This window comes from Lissotriton vulgaris, chromosome 3_1, assembly GCF_964263255.1.
Source record: "Lissotriton vulgaris chromosome 3_1, aLisVul1.2, whole genome shotgun sequence".
In the NCBI taxonomy this organism is placed as follows: domain Eukaryota; kingdom Metazoa; phylum Chordata; class Amphibia; order Caudata; family Salamandridae; genus Lissotriton; species Lissotriton vulgaris.
The window spans coordinates 765,947,826-765,968,935 of NC_141689.1; the positions used below are offsets into that span (position 1 = coordinate 765,947,826).

The 21,110-nt window shown below is 42.8% G+C and overlaps 1 protein-coding gene across 2 annotated transcripts in view; it reads left to right on the plus strand.

The window, feature by feature from the left end:
* The window catches only part of SRFBP1 (serum response factor binding protein 1), a 264,044-nt gene that overhangs the window by 54,009 nt on the left and 188,925 nt on the right, over nt 1-21,110 (plus strand). For both annotated transcript variants that reach the window (XM_086961071.1, XM_086961072.1), the window contains exon 2: nt 19,865-19,953. In XM_086961071.1, coding sequence (XP_086817197.1) covers nt 19,865-19,953 — 89 coding nt within the window. The remainder of the gene's footprint in view (nt 1-19,864; nt 19,954-21,110) is intronic.

Sequence of the window (21,110 nt, forward strand, 5' to 3'; positions counted from 1 at the left end):
GTGAATTAGAACTTTTCTACCAAAAGACCGAACCAGAAACCCCACCTCTGCAGTCAACTCCCTCTGTTCATTACCTCCAAGAATAGCTGTTTTGATCTCTCTTTCTATTGTATTTTGTTTAGGTGTCCAGAAAAGTTACGAAATGAAAAATAACTAGATAGGCTTCACTAACTCCTGCTTGGTCGACTTCTCAACTATCACAAAGTCTGGTTGAAACTGTACATCATGCCAGCTTACCTAAAGTAATTTAAATTACTTGAATACATAAATAGGAGCTCATTTGATAATCTGAATAAGTTACACCTGTGTCGGTAGTAAACGAGGCACAATCCTAGGAAAATATAGTGCAAACGCCTCAAGTCAGGTTATTTTCATATCTATAATACCTTTTGTTCTAGATAGACCCAGTTTTTTGTGCAAGCTCGGGATGTCTATCCATGCCAAGCAACCTCATTCAAACAGGCTGTCTTTTGCTGGTCTTTTTCCCCTCCATCTTCAGCATCCTTGTGCCCCCACATGTTCCAGTAGTATGCATTGCCACATTTCCTTCTGTGCACGATCCAAACCTATTGTCTCATGGGCTATTAAGTGGAGAGGAAGGGGTTTGCTATCCTTTATGCTTTAGCTCTCTCCTGTCCTCTTTATAATGTACAGTAACATAGGCCATCAAAGAAAGTGTCTACAACGTTGATACTGGATGTTAAGCATTATTTTTTTTATTTGTTAACTAAACTTTATTCTCTTAGATGAGTTTTTTCTGATAGTGTTCTGAATACGCTTCCTCGGTACAAGCCTTTAAAAGGATATTTGAGCCACAAATACAGGGTATTTGGACGAGTATACGCAAATCACAACTTTTTGCTGCTGTGTTAGTGACCATCACAACCATTTTGTTTGTCGTTTAATTACTTTTTCCCATGGAGAATTCAAAAAATGTGTCAAGATATGAAATTGCATATTTATCTAAGGATTGGTATACATCCTTGGTTTTTAGAATGTTGCCTGTTCAACCTCTCAGACCCTGGTCACCTCTGAAACCACAATCTACAAAGTAGGTTTGTTTTGAGATACCACATTCATTAATGGCATATAGGTACATGGCCATATCTTTAGTGCAAGATTTCACAAAGTTTTCCCTTAAATTGGAACTCGCACGGCTATTAGCCATGTCTAGCCTCAGCATTCCACGGTGACCTAGCAGACACCCTGAAACTTTTGTCTGGCTCCCTAATGTTCCCCTGAGTGACAGTACAATCAGTATTCACACAGGCCCCAATGAAAATGTAAGTACCAGAACATACTAATCCGAACTCTAATGTAAAAAGCTGTCTAGTCTAAAGACAAATTGAAGCATAGGCCCACTACAGCCCAGTTCCATTTCTGCCAAGCATTTTTCGGACCTGTACCCTGGCTGTACAGCTTCTAGGAGCTACAAATCACAAGCGTAGGACTGGTATATTAAAGAACAATTTCATTGACTTTGAATAATATGTGGAGCTGTATATTGTGGCCAGTGTTAAGTCCTTTTGAGCACAGTCGGCAGTTCTTGCTCAGGATTGTAAGGAATTCTGATAAGCACTAGTGGAAAGGAGGCAAAAGCAAAGGGCGTGATGGGGTGCCTGAGACACTTTCAGCTCTTCTTAGTGAAAGTGTTCCCGTCTAATGCGCAGCAATAAATAGCCATGTCACTTGAAATCCAAATAAACCAGCCGTTATCTCTTAGCTGGTAATGAAAGGTTTTTATCAATTGGTTTGTGCCTCTCTTATCTAAGTCTGCTTAGGTTGTGGGGATTATGACTGCATCAATTATCGATGCGAACTGAAAAGATGTTAGGGCAGCGTGCCTGCATAAAAAAATATGTGAAACATACCCATAATTTATTGTGGAACCGTTAGGTAAGACTTGATTTGCCTTCTGTCTTTTCTATCTGGAAAGGCCCAGGAGCTGCTGACAGTTGGTACTTGCAAATCCTTATTGACAGTTGGTAGATGTAAATCCTCCTACATGTAAGACTCTTGCATTTCCTGCTTGTGAGACGCTGGAGAAATAACGTTTACAAATTAGGAGTGAATTCTTATTGGTAACTTTTTAAATTTTTTAATCAGTCCTGTACACAGCTGTAGGCACTTGAATAATATTTCGCAGGAATGCTGGCTTAATCCATCATTTGCATAATTCTGCGTTACCACCGTTTGCTGTTTACCCCAATCTGTTCCTTCCTCACCCTTCTGGTGCTTATTAGATTTGTAATGTTGTTGTCCTACTTACTCGTATTTGTGAAAATCAAAATCAAAACTTTTTTGGGGAACACAGCTTGAAACGCCTTAGTTTTCGCAATGTTTTTGTAGCTGGTCTGCAGGAGCTGAAACACTCTGTAAATAAGCTAGAATTCCTAAGTCATTGCAGAGGCACTTCCAGCTGGTGTCAAAGTTAAAGACTTGTTTTTTGGTATTTGGTGAAAGGATTGCATGCCTAGTTTCTTTTTCTTCCAATTGGTCTGGGGATCAGTTACCTGGATAATACTGGTTTGAGTGTTTTCACCCAGTGGTAAAAGACTTGGGCCTCCGTTACAGTTTGGAGTAGTTACAAATTCGGGCAAATCCGAAATTACATGAGATGTGGGAATGCTCTACTCCGGACTCCTCCTTCCCCTACTAACCTCATTCTCGACCTTTCGTCAGCTAACTTGCTGAATATTTTCCCAAGTATGTACTTGGTGAAAACGTGGGTCCACTTTTTTTTTTTACCAATAAGTAATATGGATGCGTCGTAATACCCCATTTCTAAGGGCACTCTTGGCCTGGGTGAGATGAATACTATGTAACATTCCTGAATTACTAATGCCTGTAGTATTGATAATTCCACGAGAAGGAGGTATTCCTGACCGATATCTAATGAGCACAGGGTTCCAGAGCTGATCGCCTCCATTTCATTGGCGGGATGGTGCTCTTGCCTTCTATATTGACTTGGCAACAAATGTCTTGTGGTTTCTGCCTCCTCTTAGTGTCCAAGATGGACAGTGGTGGAGAATGACTTGGATATTCCATCGTGATAGGTTGGCATTGCCTTTTCATTCATGCTTCATGCTTCATGATTCTGCTCCTCATTTCACCATGTGGGGGAGTAAAAGAGAAATCCAGGAGCAACTCCAAAACGGATTCCATAGTGTGAAATCGTACTTGGCCTTACTAGATCTGTGTCTGGCAGTTTAAAGTGGTTTCAGTCCTTCGTTATCAAAAGGCAGGTGATGTTTTTAACATCCGCCTTCCTTGCCCTCCCTTCCCCCTCTGACCCCTGCTGACACACTTCAACAAAACCATCATCTGTGTGAGGCAGCTAAGTTATAGGTGATTTAGGTGGGCTGGGGGAGGTCAGGGGATGTTTGTGCTCAGGAGCCAGCCCCTGGCTCCCTGCTCAACCAGATACTCAACAGTGAACACAAAAGGGCCCCCCATGCTACCTTATTTATTTAACCTACCATCCTCGAGGGCGCCAAATTTGCCGGTTATGCATATAACTTAAATATATTTTAGCTGTGGGCGGTTGAATTAAGTGGGATTCCAGAAGTTTCGAGTCCGTATTAAATGTTCTTTCTATTACTGCGTTCTCGCCTGAAACTTGAAAATGTGTTTGTTATAACTATGTCGCTATTTCTGATAGTTAAATCACCCAAATAGAAGTGATCAACTAAAATTTAAAAGAACATAAAGAATAAAGATTTAATCAACAAAACATACTGTCTCACCCGGATGTTTTGACAAAACATTGTCTCTATCAGAAATAGCGACATAGGCAATTATATTGTTCATTATTAGCTTGTGGCAAGCTGTGTCGTTGAGAGCCCAGACCCAGTGGTATTGTTTGAATTTGTTATAACTAGGCCTGATAGAGAATTTCGTCTTTATTTTTCGTGAATGTAAACCTATGAGGCGCAGTAGAGGGCACGACATCCTTATTCTAGGCATATAACAAGGAAGTGCCATTACTCTGTCTGTCATTACGACTTTGCACAGTAAGCGCCCACATATGAAACCAGTGTGTTTTGTTAAGTTGATTTGTAGAGTGCGTTATCACCTGGGAGGGTACCATGGCCAGGAGCGTAACTTCCATTGGTGCAGCAGGTGCAGTGTCACCGGGACCCAGAGCCTTTAGCGGCCTATTAAAGCATGCTAACTGCTGCGTTTTACTGTCAAAACAGTAATCGAGCGACCCATTTTCCTTGCTGTGTACCGGGACCGTGGCATCCTTGCTGCACTATTTTTCCTGGCGCTGAAACAATCAATACACTACTGCCCACTGCAGCTGCTGTCAGTGGTAAACCCTTAAGTTTCACCTTCAACCCTCTGCTGAGCTTATTATTTTCGGTGTATCCGCATTGTATCTTGCATCTTCTTCCTCCCCAATGCATATATCTGTTTTCCCTGCCAGCTGTCATTAATAAAATCTTTAAAGGGGCTATTAAGTGACTAATGGCAAAATATGTCTTAGAACATAAGGTGACCTCATCAAGCACAGGACATTTATTACTGTACAGTGGATCACATCTTTAAATGAAGCATCAAGTGAGTGATGTTACAATATCTCCCAAAACCCAAACACATGCCCTGAAAAAAATTAACTATATAGAAAGCTTACTGTTTGTAATTGTTAGTCATGCGGGACTAGGTAAAAAAAAGTACTTTTTTTCGCCTCTCTGTGTTTGTTGGTCCCATATGGTCCGGTCACAGGTGACATTCATGTTGAATCAGATAATGCAGCGTTTGTGATTTTTTTTTTTGGCATGGATATATATTGAAACATTCGTGCGGTCAGATTCTTGCTTCTGTGCTATGTTTTGGATATGTATAACAATGTCAACCATTGCTATGCGCCATGGAGCTTTTTCATCTGGACACATATACGGAACCAGAACAACCATTGCTTGATCGTGCACATTGTTTGTGTTTGTATGGTAGTGTGAGGTTATTTGACAGTTTATTGTTTAGTTAGTTCTACAGTGGTTTGTGTAAGTGCTGTTATAAAATGAGTTCGATCAAGGAAGATGGTTGTAGTGTTTTATGTATATTGGTAAGTATCCCAAACACTTTACCCATTTTTCTCTCTGTTCGGGGAAGGGAAGTCTATCCCTTGCTCAGTCAGCTTGGTGTTGTTTTTATATGTGTGCCATGTCGGTGTCTTTTAAAGCAAGTTTGTGTGCATGATTATTATTACGTTTAAGCCTTGTTTTATCTTTGACTTTATACAGTGTATGTTGGGTTTATGCATGACGGTAGTATTCATAGGGAATAGCTTTTTCCTTATAAATGGCTTAAATGATGTGTTCTGCAAATGATGATGAACGAATTCTTTATAGCGTGTGTAGTACTAGTATAACCATTTGCAGATGAGTGGAGTGACTGTGTGTATTGTTTTGCCGGGTATTTAGTGGATTCCAGGTGAAAGCCCAAGTTTGGTATAATGGAGATGTGTTGAATGTTCTATGTATAATGTACTATTTGGGAAGATGTGTGGTGAAAGGTTTTTGCATCCGGATCTGAAGAATGTGATTGTGTGATGTTAGTTATGTATGGCCTCCTAAAGGACAATTACTCAGTCCTGTAGGAGAGAAAAGTTGAGCATGGCATGCGACCTAAGTGCCAGATGGTAGTTTTTGAATAGTAACACCCTTTCTAGAAGAACAATCAGTATGACTAAACCACGATTTAGAGACCGCACTACATTGTCTGGATAGTAATATTGGTAAAATGTGGGTGCTCTAGTTTCTCGGATCCGAAGAGAATGTCGGTCCTGTGGGAGAATGGATAAAGGCCGGAAATGTAAGCCCTCGCCTGTGGGAAAAACCATCAAAAATGTGTTCAACCATTCAGCTTCCTCCCCACAACAGCTGCTGTCCCATGCCACCCCACAGAGTGTCAACTATATGATCATTGCAGGAGAGCATTCAACCCCCTCCCGTCCCCCAGTGAGTATTACAATATTTCTTTCTCCTGAAACCCCTGTTGGAAGAGGTAAGCAATGAGGAAACCATTAGTAACAGGCTGTAACTCTCAGAAACTAGACGTAGGCATTGCCAACCGTGTCCCTTAATCACAGTCATGCAAGTCTTGCCAGCCTTCTTCTCCCTGTCTCCCACTGAGAAGACCATAGAGAGCCTCCCATCACAACAGTCGAGTAAATGCTCCCATCAGGTCTCCACACTTTGAGGAACCATCCTGTTCAAACAAGGTGGGCTGGTGTGCGTTCAGAGCAGTTAAACAATGAGGATGGGCAGTAATGTTATCTAATGTAGCAATTTGCAAAGTGTAGGATTACTTTAAAGGTGTCCTGTGCTGGAACTGAAAATTAATTAAAAAATTGGAAAGATTTGTGAAAGGGAAGGAGCTGCCTCTGTACCTGCAAGTGGCGAGAGAGTGAATTCCAGAGCTTTATGACAAAGATGGAGCAGGCCTTAGTCCTCTGATATGTTGGAACAGTCAAGAGATCGGTATTAGAAGACCTTAAGGTATGAGAAGGTTCATAGAGGAATACCTTTGAGCACCAAGCATAATGCATAATGCTTTGAACACTTTTCTTTGAGAGATTGGGGCTAGAGCAAACCATCAAGTGTTTTAGTGGTTGAAGATCTGGGTTGGGGGCGGGGGGGGGGGGGTGGGGAGGAGGTGGTAAATCAAGAGTAAGACCGAAAGCTGCATCTAGTTTCCCTCAAGATGTTGAGAGTGTAACCTAGAGCGCTCAAAAAGAGATAGCTATAATAGCCTAAACAACTTAGAATAGTTGTCTAATTAACTAATGATTAAAATTGAAACCAGAGGTGTGATAAGATTTTTTGCAACAGGCTTAGAAACAAGAAGCAATTTGCCTCAAGCTCGTTGACCTGGCTAGTTACGGAAACATCACAAAAACACAAAGCCTATGTTCTGAACTGAGGACACAGTAGGAGTTTGAACTAGATGAAAGGACTCAAAATGATTAGTCATAATGTTCTGCGAGTTAGTATATCAGTTTTGTCAGTATTGAGTTAGAGAAAGTTATTGCTCATCCGTTCTGCCACATGAACCATGCAATCAGAAACATTGGAAGTCTGCCACTGAGGGTTCTCATCCTAGGAAATGACAATTTGGGTGTCGTTGGCAAAGCACTTGGGCTTAAGTCCAATAGATTGGATGAGTTGGGCAAACATAAAGATTAAACAATTTAGGACTTAAAGACAATCTAGGAGGACAATGTGCTCCAGTTATTTAAAACTGGACTCGAGACGAGCAAGATCATTCAGAGCCACCACAGCATCAATCTGTGCAACCATTCAACAACAACTAATTCAAATATTTTCTCTCAATGTTTCAAACTTTATTACAAATGTCACAATTTTTTTTTTAATATTTCACTTCTGTTCTTGTATTTTCATCACAATAAAATACACTAAACATAATCTTCCCAAAAGTTTTTTGCAAAAGTTTAAGCTATTGCCATTATAAATTACAATAACTTTTATTTAAGTAGTAATTATTGAAAAAAATACAACCCATTGTTCTTTTTAATAATAATACATCTAAGTCATGTAAATACAACACATATTGCATTACAAATGCTATAGGTGTCACGTTTGGAAATGTAACTCTATTGGCATTGTAAATGACAAATTTATTCATTTCGCTATTTTCAAAACAAAAACATAAATAAAAAATGTGTCATTTACAATACTAATACCTCTAACTTTACTAATGCGAGACCTGTTGCATTGCAAATGCTTGTTTTTCTATTTATCCACTTTTTTGTTTTGTTTACAAGTACCCCATGCCGCATTTTCACGTTAATGGAGGCTGCTCCTCTTTCTTTAGATGAGCCGCGTCTAAAGAAAGGTCTGCAGCTGCTATTAAAGTGAAACTGCGGCATAGGGTGCTTATACCAAACAAAAGCGTCCCATACAAGCTTTAATGTTAATGGCGACCGCGCCCCTTTTTTTAGATGCGGCTCGTCTAAAGAAAGGGGTGCGGCTGCCACTAACGTGAAAGCGCGGCATGTGGCGCTTTTACAAAAAAAAAGTATTTGCAATGCAATAGGTTTCGCATTTGCGAAACTTTAAGCTATTGGTTTTTACAATGCCAATAGCTCAAACTCTCATAAATGCAAGACCTATGGCATTACAAATGCTTGTTGTTTTACTTTAGCCACGTTCGACAACCTCGAGGAAGCTGTGCAGCGGTCAGAAAAGCAAGACCTATTGGCTTTGCCAATGCTTGTTAACTTTTTATGCCAATAGCTGAGAAAGGTTTCTTGAAATGTAAAGGCTTTAATTGTACGTTTAATATCTTGATGGCAGTGCTGCAGTAAAGGAGCTTGGGTGTTGTTGACATTTTTATAGACCTGTGTAAGGGCATGAAGGTGAAAGCTTCCCCTGAGCACGTGAAAGCACCGAAGCAAACATACACTGCAGATAGTTTCCCAAAGAACAGTTTCTGGGAACCCTTCCAGCAGATGTTTTTAAAGGGCCTGCAGTTGCCACATCACCACTGCACGAAGCCCGAGTGACGATAAGCGGGTTGCACACATTGTTTTCCACTAGCATTTTGTTGAAGGGGAATATATCAAGCACTCCCCCGTAATCCAGCAGCTGGTTTGCGCATTTGCCTGATCCGTTTGCTTCGCGGTACAGAAGCGCACTTCGACAGACCCTTCTGAGCTCTATGTGACCTACTCGGAGTGCATGTGGTCAGCCACGTAGACTGGCTAGAGGCTGTTACGAACACATCTGTGCTGTGCTATTGTGTAATATTTTGAAGGGAGGCCTTGCATAATGAGTTTCATCAAATTGACGTGTAAGTAAAAAGGTTTTCAAAATTGCCCCGTGGCATCACGAACTGCAAGAGCCGTAATGTATTTTCTAGCCATCTAAAATATTCTCTATGGTGACGTGTTCATAATTTTTTGCTTTTTGACAGTGAGTTATATTTTTTCTCCTTTGTTTTGACTGAGTATATTCGGTGTTTTCTCAGACTTGGAAAAGAAGTCATGGCTTAGCAAAAGCTGCGTGCTGTTTGTTGTTCGTCATTGTAATACATGAGAGCCTGCAATCCATGTATAAATAAATAGGTGTCACTGATTTCCGTATTACAGTTGAATTGTGATGTCCTAATGTCTGCTACTACTGCCACCAAGTTGAAAGGCAAGTCACAATGCATAATTTTAGCAGCAGTTTAAAAACAAAAACAAAAGCTGCTTTTCCTTCTTCTGATCTGCTTTCTAAAATGGACAGAGATCAGCCAGCAGAAAGGAGATATTGATGGCAGCATGTTTATTTTTTTGCATGGTAGATGTAATTCCAAGAAAGATAGAATCTATTTGCATGTGTGTATATATTCTGAGGTATAGCATTTGCTAGTTTGCTAAAGGCTTTTTGGTTCGTTCAACTATGCACTACCAATTCTGCTTTTATTTTTTATGACCACACCTATACACATATACAATGTATTTCCTTTGAAAACAAAACCCCAAGAATTTAAGCAGATAGTGGGATTTATACCCATGTACTATAAGGAATAAAATACCTTCTGCCGTATGTTTAAACGATATTACGAGTCACCTCGGAGTTCCATGACCATAAAAAAGGAACTCTGCCTTCGTCCACTGTCCTCTATTTGGTCACAGAACTCTGCGACTTGTAATATGCTTATAAGGTTCCACATTGCAGATTTTAATAGTGCCATTCAGCTGCTTCGGCCACACCTGGGATAGAAAGCAATGAGAAATGCCCTTTATAGCAACGGGTAGTAACACAAACCAAAAGCACACGCTTAAGCTTGTACACCAACAACCAATTTAGGTGCACAAAAGCATCTGCAAGGGTTAGGTCCCATTGCTCAGTACAAGAATCTGCAATGGATTGCTTTAGTCTTTAGAATTTGGGCCTTCCGATGCAGACGTTCTGCTAGGGTAGTTGGTGACATTTTTAGATTCACAAATCTGATAAACCGGCGTATTTGTGGTCTTTCCTGGGTGAATCCATAATTAAAAGTTTGTGAATGCCCACAAGCAATTAAGTATATGGGAATTCATCAACCATTACCAGATAGATCCTGGACTCATAGATCCTGGACTCACGTGCAGAAGTACTTCCAGAGTGGGAATAGACAGGAAACAATCTTAAAATGGATTGAGCTGTAGGGCAAGGAGCAAAAGAACTACGTAAAATAATTTCTCTATGCACAAAAAAGATTTTCTGAAGGATACTTTTAATCGCAAATGCCTCATCTTTTATAATATCCCCATGTGCCAGACTGGGTCCAGAAGACTTTTCTGCATAGCCCCTTCATGCCAGTAGGTGGCATTGTGCTTTTACGTATCCTTCGCTCTGCCCTGGAAGTGACAATGGAGCCTCACTTAGGCTCCACCAAAAATGGATGATGTCAGTTTCTTTTGTTTCTGTACCTTCTTGTATGGATCTGGAGCCAGCTCCTATTTTTTTCTCGGCAGTTGAAGAGTCTTTTTCTATAAAAAAATATTTTTCAAAGTGTGCAAGGGAATATTCCCCCCCCCCTAAGACTACAGGGTTTAAGCCATGTAGTTATTGTCGCAAACAAAATGTCTGTGACAGATCCCATTAAGGTGAGTCTATGGTGTTTGGGGTAGGGCGGCGTCTCTAATTGTGCCCTCATGTAACCGACGGAAAACTGGGAAAGTGGAGCAAACTGTACATTGCCGAGCACTGATGGAAGTTGCATATGGGCTACTCCAGCTCGAAGCCGAGGACACTGACCCACTCCTGTTCTCGCGATAGGTTGTCATCCCAATCCAATTCTTCAGGTATGTCACAACTTCTAAAGAAATACAAGAATTCCAATTGGGCCTCTTCCAAATCTTGCCACTCTGCCTGAGAAGTCACAAGGATGTCAAGGTGCCCCACAGTCTCGCTACCGGTCCCCTACTGAGGAGCAGATCCCACAGCGGATTTCCATGTACTCTAACATCCCGGGTCGATTTGCGATCCCACAGCAGACTGAGAAAATAGTGGAGGCACCTGCAAGCGCGTCCCCTCTAGCGGGCCTTGGAACACATGGATCTTTGGGTTTCGTCCTCTGGGCTGTCTGTGCCTCCAGAACCCACTTCATGGTCAGCTTCAACTCCGTAGCAAAGTCCACACCTGGCCAATTCCCGTTATGTTGATGCAAGCGCAGTGGCCACTCACACCAGAGCAGGACTTCGATTCCAAAGTTCTGTCTCAGCCAAGTCAGATCAACTTCAGCCAAAGCTGCGTTCGCGCTCAGTCCCTACATGTATGGCCCCTATATGCTCTGACTGATAATACCCTGCTTTTACCACAGAGCCGCACACAGGTGCTCCAACAATTGTCAAATCAGAGTCTGACCAAAAGCAGCCCGGACGGCAAAGAGAACTGTGAGTTTGACTCTTTCCCTGGCATGGGGTGGGATTTAAAAAATAAAATAAAAACCTTACCTTGCAGGTCCCACACCACCTCTGCATTTTCCTGCTGCTTTCCTGCTCTCCTGCTTCCGGCAGGAACAGGAAGGAGGCAGCTTCCCTCCCCTCCCCTAAGCCAATCACAATGCTAAAAGGACAGGGTTGTGATTGGTGAAGATGGTGCCCAGCCGGATGCCTATGGGGAGGCCAATACATGGGCTCCTGGACACCTGCAACCTACACAGAGACGAAAAGTCCATTTTCGGACTTCAACTGCCCAGGAAGTAAGCACCCAGGAAGGGATGCCGAGACCCCTGAGACTACCATTAAAAAGGATTTTAAATTACAATTCAAATAAGTGGATGGCATATTTCAATATCTGTTTGAAAGTAGGATCTGCTTTCATGGTTACCCCTACTTTTTGGTGTCATCATGTTTTTGACCTGGTCTGACTGGGTTCCTGCTGATCAGGACCCCAGTCACTGTGCTTCCTCCCTAAATTGACCATGGTAAGTACTTCTCTACATCCATAGTTGGCTACTGGTGTACCTTTGCAAATTCCTATTATATGGTACTAAGGTACTCAGGGGATGGGTACACCAGGGGTCTCCTACGGGCTGCAGCTTGTATTCTGCCACCTGTAGGAGTCCACTTAAACTGTGGCTACAGGCCTGCCTTTGCAACCTGTGTGAGTAGGTGCTTGCACCTCTCACAACAGATATTTGTTTCCTTATATCTTAGGTTACTTCACTTAAAACCTGTAAGTCTCCCCTATGGCAGGCTCTTCAGTCCTGAGGGCAGGGGGGCTGATTATAAGTATGAGGGTGCCCCTGCATGAGCAGGACACCCTACAAATTTCAAAGTTTATTCTCCAGACTTTGTAAGTGCGGTAAGCCATTTTAATACATAAAGTGGACATCACTCATTACGAGATGTCTAACTATATAGTGGCTGCACCGAACCCGGTCATGTTTGGTATTAAACATGTTGGAATCCTACCCCAACACCGATTCCAGTGTTGGAAGTTTGATCACATGTACTGGGGGGCTCCCTTGGGCCCCCTGTACTCCTGGTTACAGACTTTAAGGCTGACAGCAAGCTAGTGTTGCTGCCGACCACAGACACTATTCTGCCCTCCTGCTGCTAAGCCAAGCAGGGGAAGGTAGAACAATAGGTTTCCTGTCGCAAGGAGGTGTGACCACCTCCCAGACAGGACTTAATGTATTGGACTGGGGTGGGGGTGCTTGACAGTGCAACCAGACTACTTTGAATTGCACATTAGGTTCCCTCCTTGCATACTCCAATTTCAGCCAGTTCAGGGAGCCCTTGGCTCCCGCTCTGGGACAAAACTGCAAAAGGACATGGGAGTATCTTCCCCTCTGTACAGCCCCTCCTCTGGGAGGGACCCTTGAATTGTTCCAACCCTTCCCTTAGGGTACTTAAGGACTTACCTGTGGGTGGGTCCTCAGATTTGTTGTGGGACAAGATTCAAGACTGAAACCAAGTCACTCTTAGACCTTCTGGTTCACTTGGACTTCGCTGGACTTCGCCTGTAACCAAGACTAAACCAAGGAAGTGTCCTGCTGCTCCTGGTCTCGCTGGTCTGCTGGTCTTCTTCGTCGTCTATGTCTGTGCTTCTTCCAGGATCTTCACCACACCTGTGGGCATCAAGGACACCCAAAGTAATCTCCCTGGAAGTGAAGGAGTCACTCCCCTGCATCTGCAAGCACCACAGCAAAGCTGAACAGTCTGCTGCTCCTGACATCCATGGACTTCCAAAGGCTCAGCAACACAGGTGGTAGTTCTGCAACTCCTTCAAGGCCTGACATCTCCTCTCTACAGTTTTGAGGCCAGTACCCCTCATTGATACTGCTAGGACCAAATCCCTGTACACTGTGTCGACTTTTTGTTGCAAAGGCTTGTTGGCTCTGCAGTCCAGAGATCTTCAGGCTTCAAGAAGATCCAGCCTCCAGAATCTCTTCCTGCCGAGTACAGCAACCTCACCGCTTCTTCTGCACCGTGGGCCTTCCTTCTTGGTGAGCTGCTCGAGATCCTCGTGTGACTCCTATGCCTTTGGCCTGTGGTTCTTCTCCTGCTTCTGTGGGCTAATCTGCTTGCTCAGGCCTGCTCTGACTCTCCTGCTGTTGGTGAGTCCCTTAGACCTTGCTGGTCCAAACGCTGCTCCTTCTATGTTCTCCATGCGAGTTGTGGTTACCAAGGATTGTTGGTGCTCCCGCCAGACACCAACCACCTAGTAACCAACATCTGATATGGGACAGCTCGTGCACAGCTCCTGGTCTTCCTCAGCATCGCCTGGACCTCACAGCTGCAGCAACAAGGACACTGTCAACTCCTCTGAACTGTCCAACATTGGTGGGCATTGGTCTTCCATGCCTACTGGTCACTCCTGAGTTTCCCCTGTCTTTGCAGGTTCTTCTCTTCCAGAATCCACTCTTGAGTTCCACTAGACTTCTTCATCTTCTTCTCCAGAGGCACTTTTCTCCAAGTCTTCCGCTGTCGTCTACGGAGGTTTTCAACATCTCTTCACCCCTATGCACCTGGCTTCCCTCGTGTAGGTAACGTGATCTCAAGGGTATCCATGGGTGGGGTGGCTCTCCAACTTTCCATTCTGCAAGGGAATTCTTCGGGGTCTTCAGGGAATGGTCCTTTTTCAGAAAAACTGCAACCGCGACTTCTCAATTAACTTCCATTGGACACACGACTGTGTTCCCACTCTGCACACAGCCTCTGTGGGGTTCCTGGGTATTTACCTTGGGTGGTTCCTTGTGTCCCCGGCTCCTCTGGGTCCTCTAGTCCAAGTCCTGTCGTCTTCTGCAATTCACATTCCACTTTCGTAATATATGGTTTGGTCTCTCTCCTGGTGACCACTGTATTTTGTGCTACTTACCCTATTACAATTGAACTAGTATTGTGCATTTGTGTTGATATCTCAGAGTAGGAGATAAATCAATGATTTTGTGAGTGATGTGTAATAAATAGAAGTATTTTTATATATATACGCTGTGGTTCTCTTTCATTTAACTTGCACCCCAAGATTAAACTGGGAAAACCAGCTGCTTAACACTCCTTCAAGATAAGCCTGTAGGCTGCTCTCCACAGCTATCACTTTGAGATCTTTCTATGGTTATTAAACCCCACTAAAATCACCAAAAGGGTTACCTGTATTAGTGCAATGTGCATCATTTAAATAAGTGTGCACCATATACTAAGCCCGCTTCCTAGATGAGTGGCAGCGGTGGGATTTTAGCCTGCTGTTTTTTACCATTTAATCTAGGTGTTGGTTAGTTGAAAAACCATCACTAGCATTGGCACATATAAATACTTTTTGTGAATTAGTAAGTTCTGCTTAACCTTTTGAATTGGTATTTAAGGGGCTACCACGACCCTTTCTCCAATCTTTGGAAGTTTAGTTTTCACTAGGGGTAGGTAGGTGCAACACCACACCACACCTAGTCACCATGTCTTTAGTTGGGGAAGCCAATGGGTCCCAACCCTCCAGATACAGTAGTCTTAAGTTCCAGGAACTTAAGACACTTCATCCAGGAAGATAAAGCCAGGTAGCAACCATAACACAGAGCAGCTAGTAGAGATGCCCCTGCAGTATGACCTCTAGAATCCTGAGAGTCCAGAGTGGCAGGATAACTTTGGGTTGGGTGATGCCTAAGAAGAAGGGTCAGGGGTTGGTCAACCCAGTGACCACAATTCCGAGCCTGACCAGGTGCAGTCTGAAGACCCCTCACTGGTGAACTCTGATCCCCCAGAGAATAGTACAGATGGAACAGAGGGGTGTCCCTGTTATGGTATGTTAGCTGGTATTTATTAAGCGCACAGCTACTCCCGGTGATAAAAACAAAAAGACCCACCACAGAATACACCCAACAAGCTCTAGTTTAAGGCTGCTGTTGAAACAGCTGGGTTAATAATTTCCGTCTGAAGGTGATTAGATCCTGGGATTTCCTCGACGCAGGAGGCAAGCAATTCCAGAGGAAAGAAGCCAACACTTGGAATGATCTGCCACCCCTCAGAGAAAGTTGAATACGAGGAATGTTGATCCGGGACTAAGCCGACGACCTACGAGTTCGACACGGAATATAGTGTTGCAGTCTATCCCCAAGGTATGGGGCGACAATTTTATGGAAGGCCTTAAAAACCAGCACTAATGATTTAAAGGCGATCTGTTTCTTAATAGGTAGAAAGTGCAAAGAGGCTAAAAGAGGTGTGATGTTGGTTCTCGGCCCAAACAAGAAGATTGCTTGTGCTGCCATATTTTGGACCACCTGGAGGCGCCCAAGCAGAAATTCAGGAAGGCCGAGATACAGAGCGTTAGCGTAATCCAAACTCAATACCACCGAGGCTTGGACTATCGTCTTCCGGGGGGGGACCGGGAGAAGAGGCTGAAAGTTCCTTAGCATTCTCAGCATCCCAAAGCAGGTCCTCGCCGCTGATTGAATTTGGGCCTTCATTGAGCGAGAGTCATTAAATTTAACTCCCAAGTTTTTTACCATCTGGACAGCAGAAGTGGGAGGCGACATGTCCTGCGGCCACCAATGATGCCAGAGGTCACATGACCGAGAGCTGAAAAACATTATTTCTGACTTCTTCGGGTTACACTTCAGTTCATTTATCCTAAGCCAGTGGAAAACCTCAGATAAGCAAGTGTTAATTTCTTCACTGTTAAATTCTGAGCTCTTCCCGCAGGTGAACAACAATTGTGTGTCATCAGCGTATGACACTATCTTAGCCCCGTAGTTCTCAGCGAGCTGCGCTGGAGGCGCCATATAAATATTATACAAAGTGGGGCTAAGAATTGAGCCCTGAAAATCCCCACATTCATCAGGGGAATAGGGGCCGAAAAAGGTGGTCACCAAATGGTTTGTTGACAGTTATTCAGAAAGGAATCAAACCATTTTGACATCGTGCCTCCGATCCCGCCCTCATGGAGCCTTCGTAAAAGTCCATTGTGGGGCATGGTATCGAAGGCCGTGGAGAGAACCAGCAGCACCAGGGCCGCCCTTCCCCCCCCTTATCCAAAGTGATTTTAATAGTTTCCACGACTTCCAGGAGGGCAGTCTCCGTGCTAAAGTTGGCTCTGAAGCCCGATTGACTAGGGTGGAGGAGAAAGTTGAACTCAACATAATGAGTGGTCACTGAATTAACATAACTCTCCAGGACTTTAGAGAAGAATGGTAGTAGAGAAATTGGTCTATAATTACTGTCCACCGAATGATCAGCTGTGTTTTTTTTTAAAAGGGGGAGAGTTTTAGCCTTTTTCAAGATCTCTGGCATTACTCCTACCTGGAGGGCTGTATTCAGGACTGCATTAACTACCGGATTAATTACCTCGGCAATGGCTGCCAGAGTTTTGGCTGGACATGGGTTGGAGGGTGACCCGGATTTAACGGTTTTCATCAGTGCCAAGGACTTATCCAATGATTGGGGGGGGGGGGGGGGGGGGGGGGACTGAGTGAGTGCGTGCGGGGCCTGTCTTGCAACGGCTTGGGCAAGGCAAGACTCTGTCTCCCCCGACTGCAGATGATTGGACTGCAAAAGAGTCTTGTATGGTCTTAATCTTGTCATAGAAGAAACAGGCCATCAGGTAAGCCCATCCCTCACTGGGTACAAACGTGCTGCTAATGGCTTTAGGGGAAGAGAAGTCCTTAACAATATTGAAAAACTCTATGCATCTGTTCCCTGCATGTTCAGTTTTAGCAGCTAGAAAAAGTTGTTTCCCTTGCGCACGTTCCCATAGTGCACCTTAAGGGCCTGTTTGTAGGCAATTTTGTCTGGCAGGTTGTAGTTGTTACGCCATACCCTTTCCAGGCGTTTGCAAGCGCAGGCGTTTGTAAGCGCTCTTACTTTTCTTAAGAGCATCCGTAGAGGTAGATCTCCACTCTATTCCCTCTGGAAGGGTGCAAAGAGTCCCGGGAGGTCTAGGTCGTCCTCTGTTAATTCAGCCTCCTCCAACCACTCCTTAGGGAACTCCATCTCTAGCCAGAGGGAAGACTGATTGGAAAGGGAATACCACCGGCTCAAGATTGAGAGAGACAAGCTGAAGCTGAAGATCAAGCTCAAGAAGGAGCAGTTGTCCCTTAACAAGGAGACCCTGGAAGTTCAGAGGGCTAGGAAGAATTTGAGATTAGGGTCTAATGGTGGCAAAACCTAGGGTCAAGGAACATTTATTTGATACTAGGAATCTGAGCAGGATGGTCCCTCCTTATCAGGAGGGGGATGACATCCATAAATGGACCACTGCTTTTCAGCAGGCCTGTAAAGTTCAGACAGTCCCCCAAGGGCAGTGGGCCGCCATCCTGTGGCTCTACTATGCTAACACAGGTAGAGACAAACTGAACTGTTCACGGTTAGGAAGGAAGATGCAGACATGCATCTATGAGTGCCCTCATAGTGGTTTGGTTTAACCACTGAACAGTACAGGGTTAAGTTTAGAGACACACAGAAGGCACACACCCAAGACTGGGTAGATTTTGTAGACTGCTATTAACGCTCTCGAAGGCTGGCTTCATGGAAGTAAGGTACATGATAATAAGGGACTGTACAATGTATTGGTCTGGGTGGCACATCCTTAATAACTGTCAAAATCAGCACCTGCACCACTACCTGGTGGACTCTGATCTGACCTTTCCCCAAGAATTGAGAAAGAAGGCAGATAAATGGGTCTACACCAGGATCAAGCAGAAGTCTCATGGTGGTGGTGACCAGAAAAAGCAAGATTCTTCTAAACCCCAAGAGAAGGGTGGGGAGAATGGTAAAGACAAGAAAGTCTTCACAATGTCCCCAAATGTCTTCCTCTGGAGCTGGGTCGAATACATCTTTCTCCTCCAACATGAAACCTTTGTGTTACCTGTTTAAGGAAAAAGGCCATAGATGAAGTGATGGCAAATGCTCTATATCTGGCACCAAGTAGGCTACTACTACTGCTCTGAAAGCAAGAAATGCCCCTAGCACCAGTACAAGTATTGATAGTGCCTCCAAGGGATTAGTAGGGTTAACCTTAGTTCTGAAGTGGGTTCAGGTCTAGTCAGAACACCCACTCAGGCTCTTCTTGTCTGCGACTGTGGTATGGAACGTGCCACTTTACTTGTAAGACCCACTAACTCCGGCAAGTACAGACAACATCCACTCATTAGTTGTCAAGCTGCTGTGGCATACAGGGACACAGGCCAGTGTCACCATGGCGACACAGAAACTTGTGTCTCCTGAACAGATCATACTTGGTCAGATTTACCAGGTGAGCAATGATAGCAATGTCAGGACTGATCATTCCTTGGCAGTTGTGAATCTCAGTTGGGGAGGAGTATCTGGCCCTAAAAGAGTTGTAGTTGTCCCAGACCTGCCTGTGAACTGTCTGTTAGGCAATTATTGACAGGGCTGACATGAACTTTCTCATGGCACAATGATGAGGAACAAGAGGAAGAGAGTGCCCCTCTCCCTAATCTCCTCTCTCAGGACCTTATTGATGGATCAGTGGAAGTAGTAGTCTTGGCAGACAGCCTCACTGGTCAATAGCAAGCTGATTGTAGGCAGGTTAGATTCTCAGTCAGTTTTCTAGAGTGTTCTCTCGGACTACCAGTAAGACTACCTGGTGTAACCATGAAGGAGTTTTTTTACTTCCAGGACATGCAAAACTTAAACCCACATATTCTACGTTTTAAATATTAAGCCCCCTACTAGCGTTGAGACCCTACTTTAGGGGTGACTTTTAATTATTAAAAAGGAAGGTTTAAGCATAGCAAAAGGTTTATTTTGCAGGTCAAAATGGCAGCTTAAAACTACACTATGGACTGCAGTGGAAGTCCCGAGACAGTTTTACAAGACTACTTTAACGGGTGGCATGAGTGCTGAAGCCCACTTGTAGCATTTAATTTGCTGGCCCATGGTAAATATAGTACAATTTAGTAGGAACATAAAAAGTAAAGCAAATGTACCAATCAGGTGTATGCCAATTGTACCACATTTAAAGGGACGAGCACTTTACCACTGGTTAGCAGGAGTAAAGTGCACAGAGCCCTTAAGCCCCAAAAAAACTAACTGTTTAAGGAGGGAAAGGCAAACATCTGGGGTGACCCTGCAGAAAGGACCAGGTCCAATATTTACTAATAACAAAAGTTCCCATATGAACTTTTTAGAATGCTAATAAAAATCTAAAAACTGAAATATTAAAAGGGAAAACACTATAAAAATTAGATGTGAAGGATTTGGCAATTGCATTTACAGAAGTAAACTCATACCGAATTATCTGCACTTGATATCATTTTGGTTAATCTGTAAGCAAACCAATAATCTCATTAGCATTTTAAGATTGTTGTAAGACTAAAGTCAGTAAACCTGTCAGTCAATAATCTTGCTTGTTAAGCTGTAAAACTAATTACATTTCACAAATGTATTTATTATTGTTTTTCCTTCTAATAGGTCGTGAAAATGAGGAAAGAAGTGAAGAAGATCAGAGTTCTTACCATCCGCAAGCTCACACGGCATCTTGCCAAACTGAAATCAAAAAAGTTGGTCATATTTTTCATTAAGTATTTATATTTTGATTTTACTCGCTTCATTATTTTTCAATAAGTATTTATATTTTGATTTTACTCGCTTCATTATGTTAGTATTAGTATGTGATTTTATTAGAGTATTAGGTTTGTATGTGACAGTTATATTTTATGCTTTAAATATTTTATTATTTTTATCAGAACAGAAAAAACAAAGAGCCCGCAGTCGCCAATCGTTATATCAGTACTGAGCCACATACAGGGAGCTTCCATCATTCGGAACGCAATTATATTTTAGAAGAATACAATTACGTTTATGATTAGTAAATAGTTTTTGATTTAGATGATCTCATTTTGAAACTGAAACACTTTGACATGGAAATTCTGAAAGAAATCCTTAAAACCAATTTGAAAGTATTTAAATCAAACACATTGTTGGCAAGTCAGAGTAATATCTTTCTTGTGCAATCTAGGTTTGAAAATAGCTTTTCTTTTTTGGAAAACCTATTGTTCAGCTCAGATCATTCCTTCCTTTCAAGGCAATTGTTAGTGACGCTTTACTTGTTTTATTGACATTCTTTCAAAAGCGTGACATAGTTTGTGCACTTGTTATTGAAGGTCTTTCATTGTAGTAGTGTTTCAAAGCAGTATTTCTATTGTGATGTCTTAAGGAAAAATATCTTAGGTTTGCTTAGCATATGATGAGAACTTTAAGACATGATTATTTGCATCATTATTGTCTTTAAATCTACCTAAAACAACATTTCTGCCTAAATTCCAGGAAATCAGTCCTCCAACTAAAAAATAATATTTTATAAATACATTGTTTGCACCCAGAGGCCAAAAAGGTGAAATGGACCATACCAAAGGTTTTACTTATGTAACATTTGTTAAATAAAATTAAATAGACAATTCGTAATGATAGAGTACAGAGCTAGCAATATTCCAGTAGTATTTTATGTTCTGAATATGTGTGCAAATGTAAAGTTCAAATCATTGAGGTTCATATATAAATATACATAATGAGTACTTGTGGTAACATTTGCTACTGAAATATGAACACTTTATGCAATACAATATTAGTTTACTTCTAGAATTGGCAACCAGGTCATAAGTCAGGCGCACAGCTGGGGGTAAAACAGTATGAGATAAGTTGTAGTATTAGTGAACTC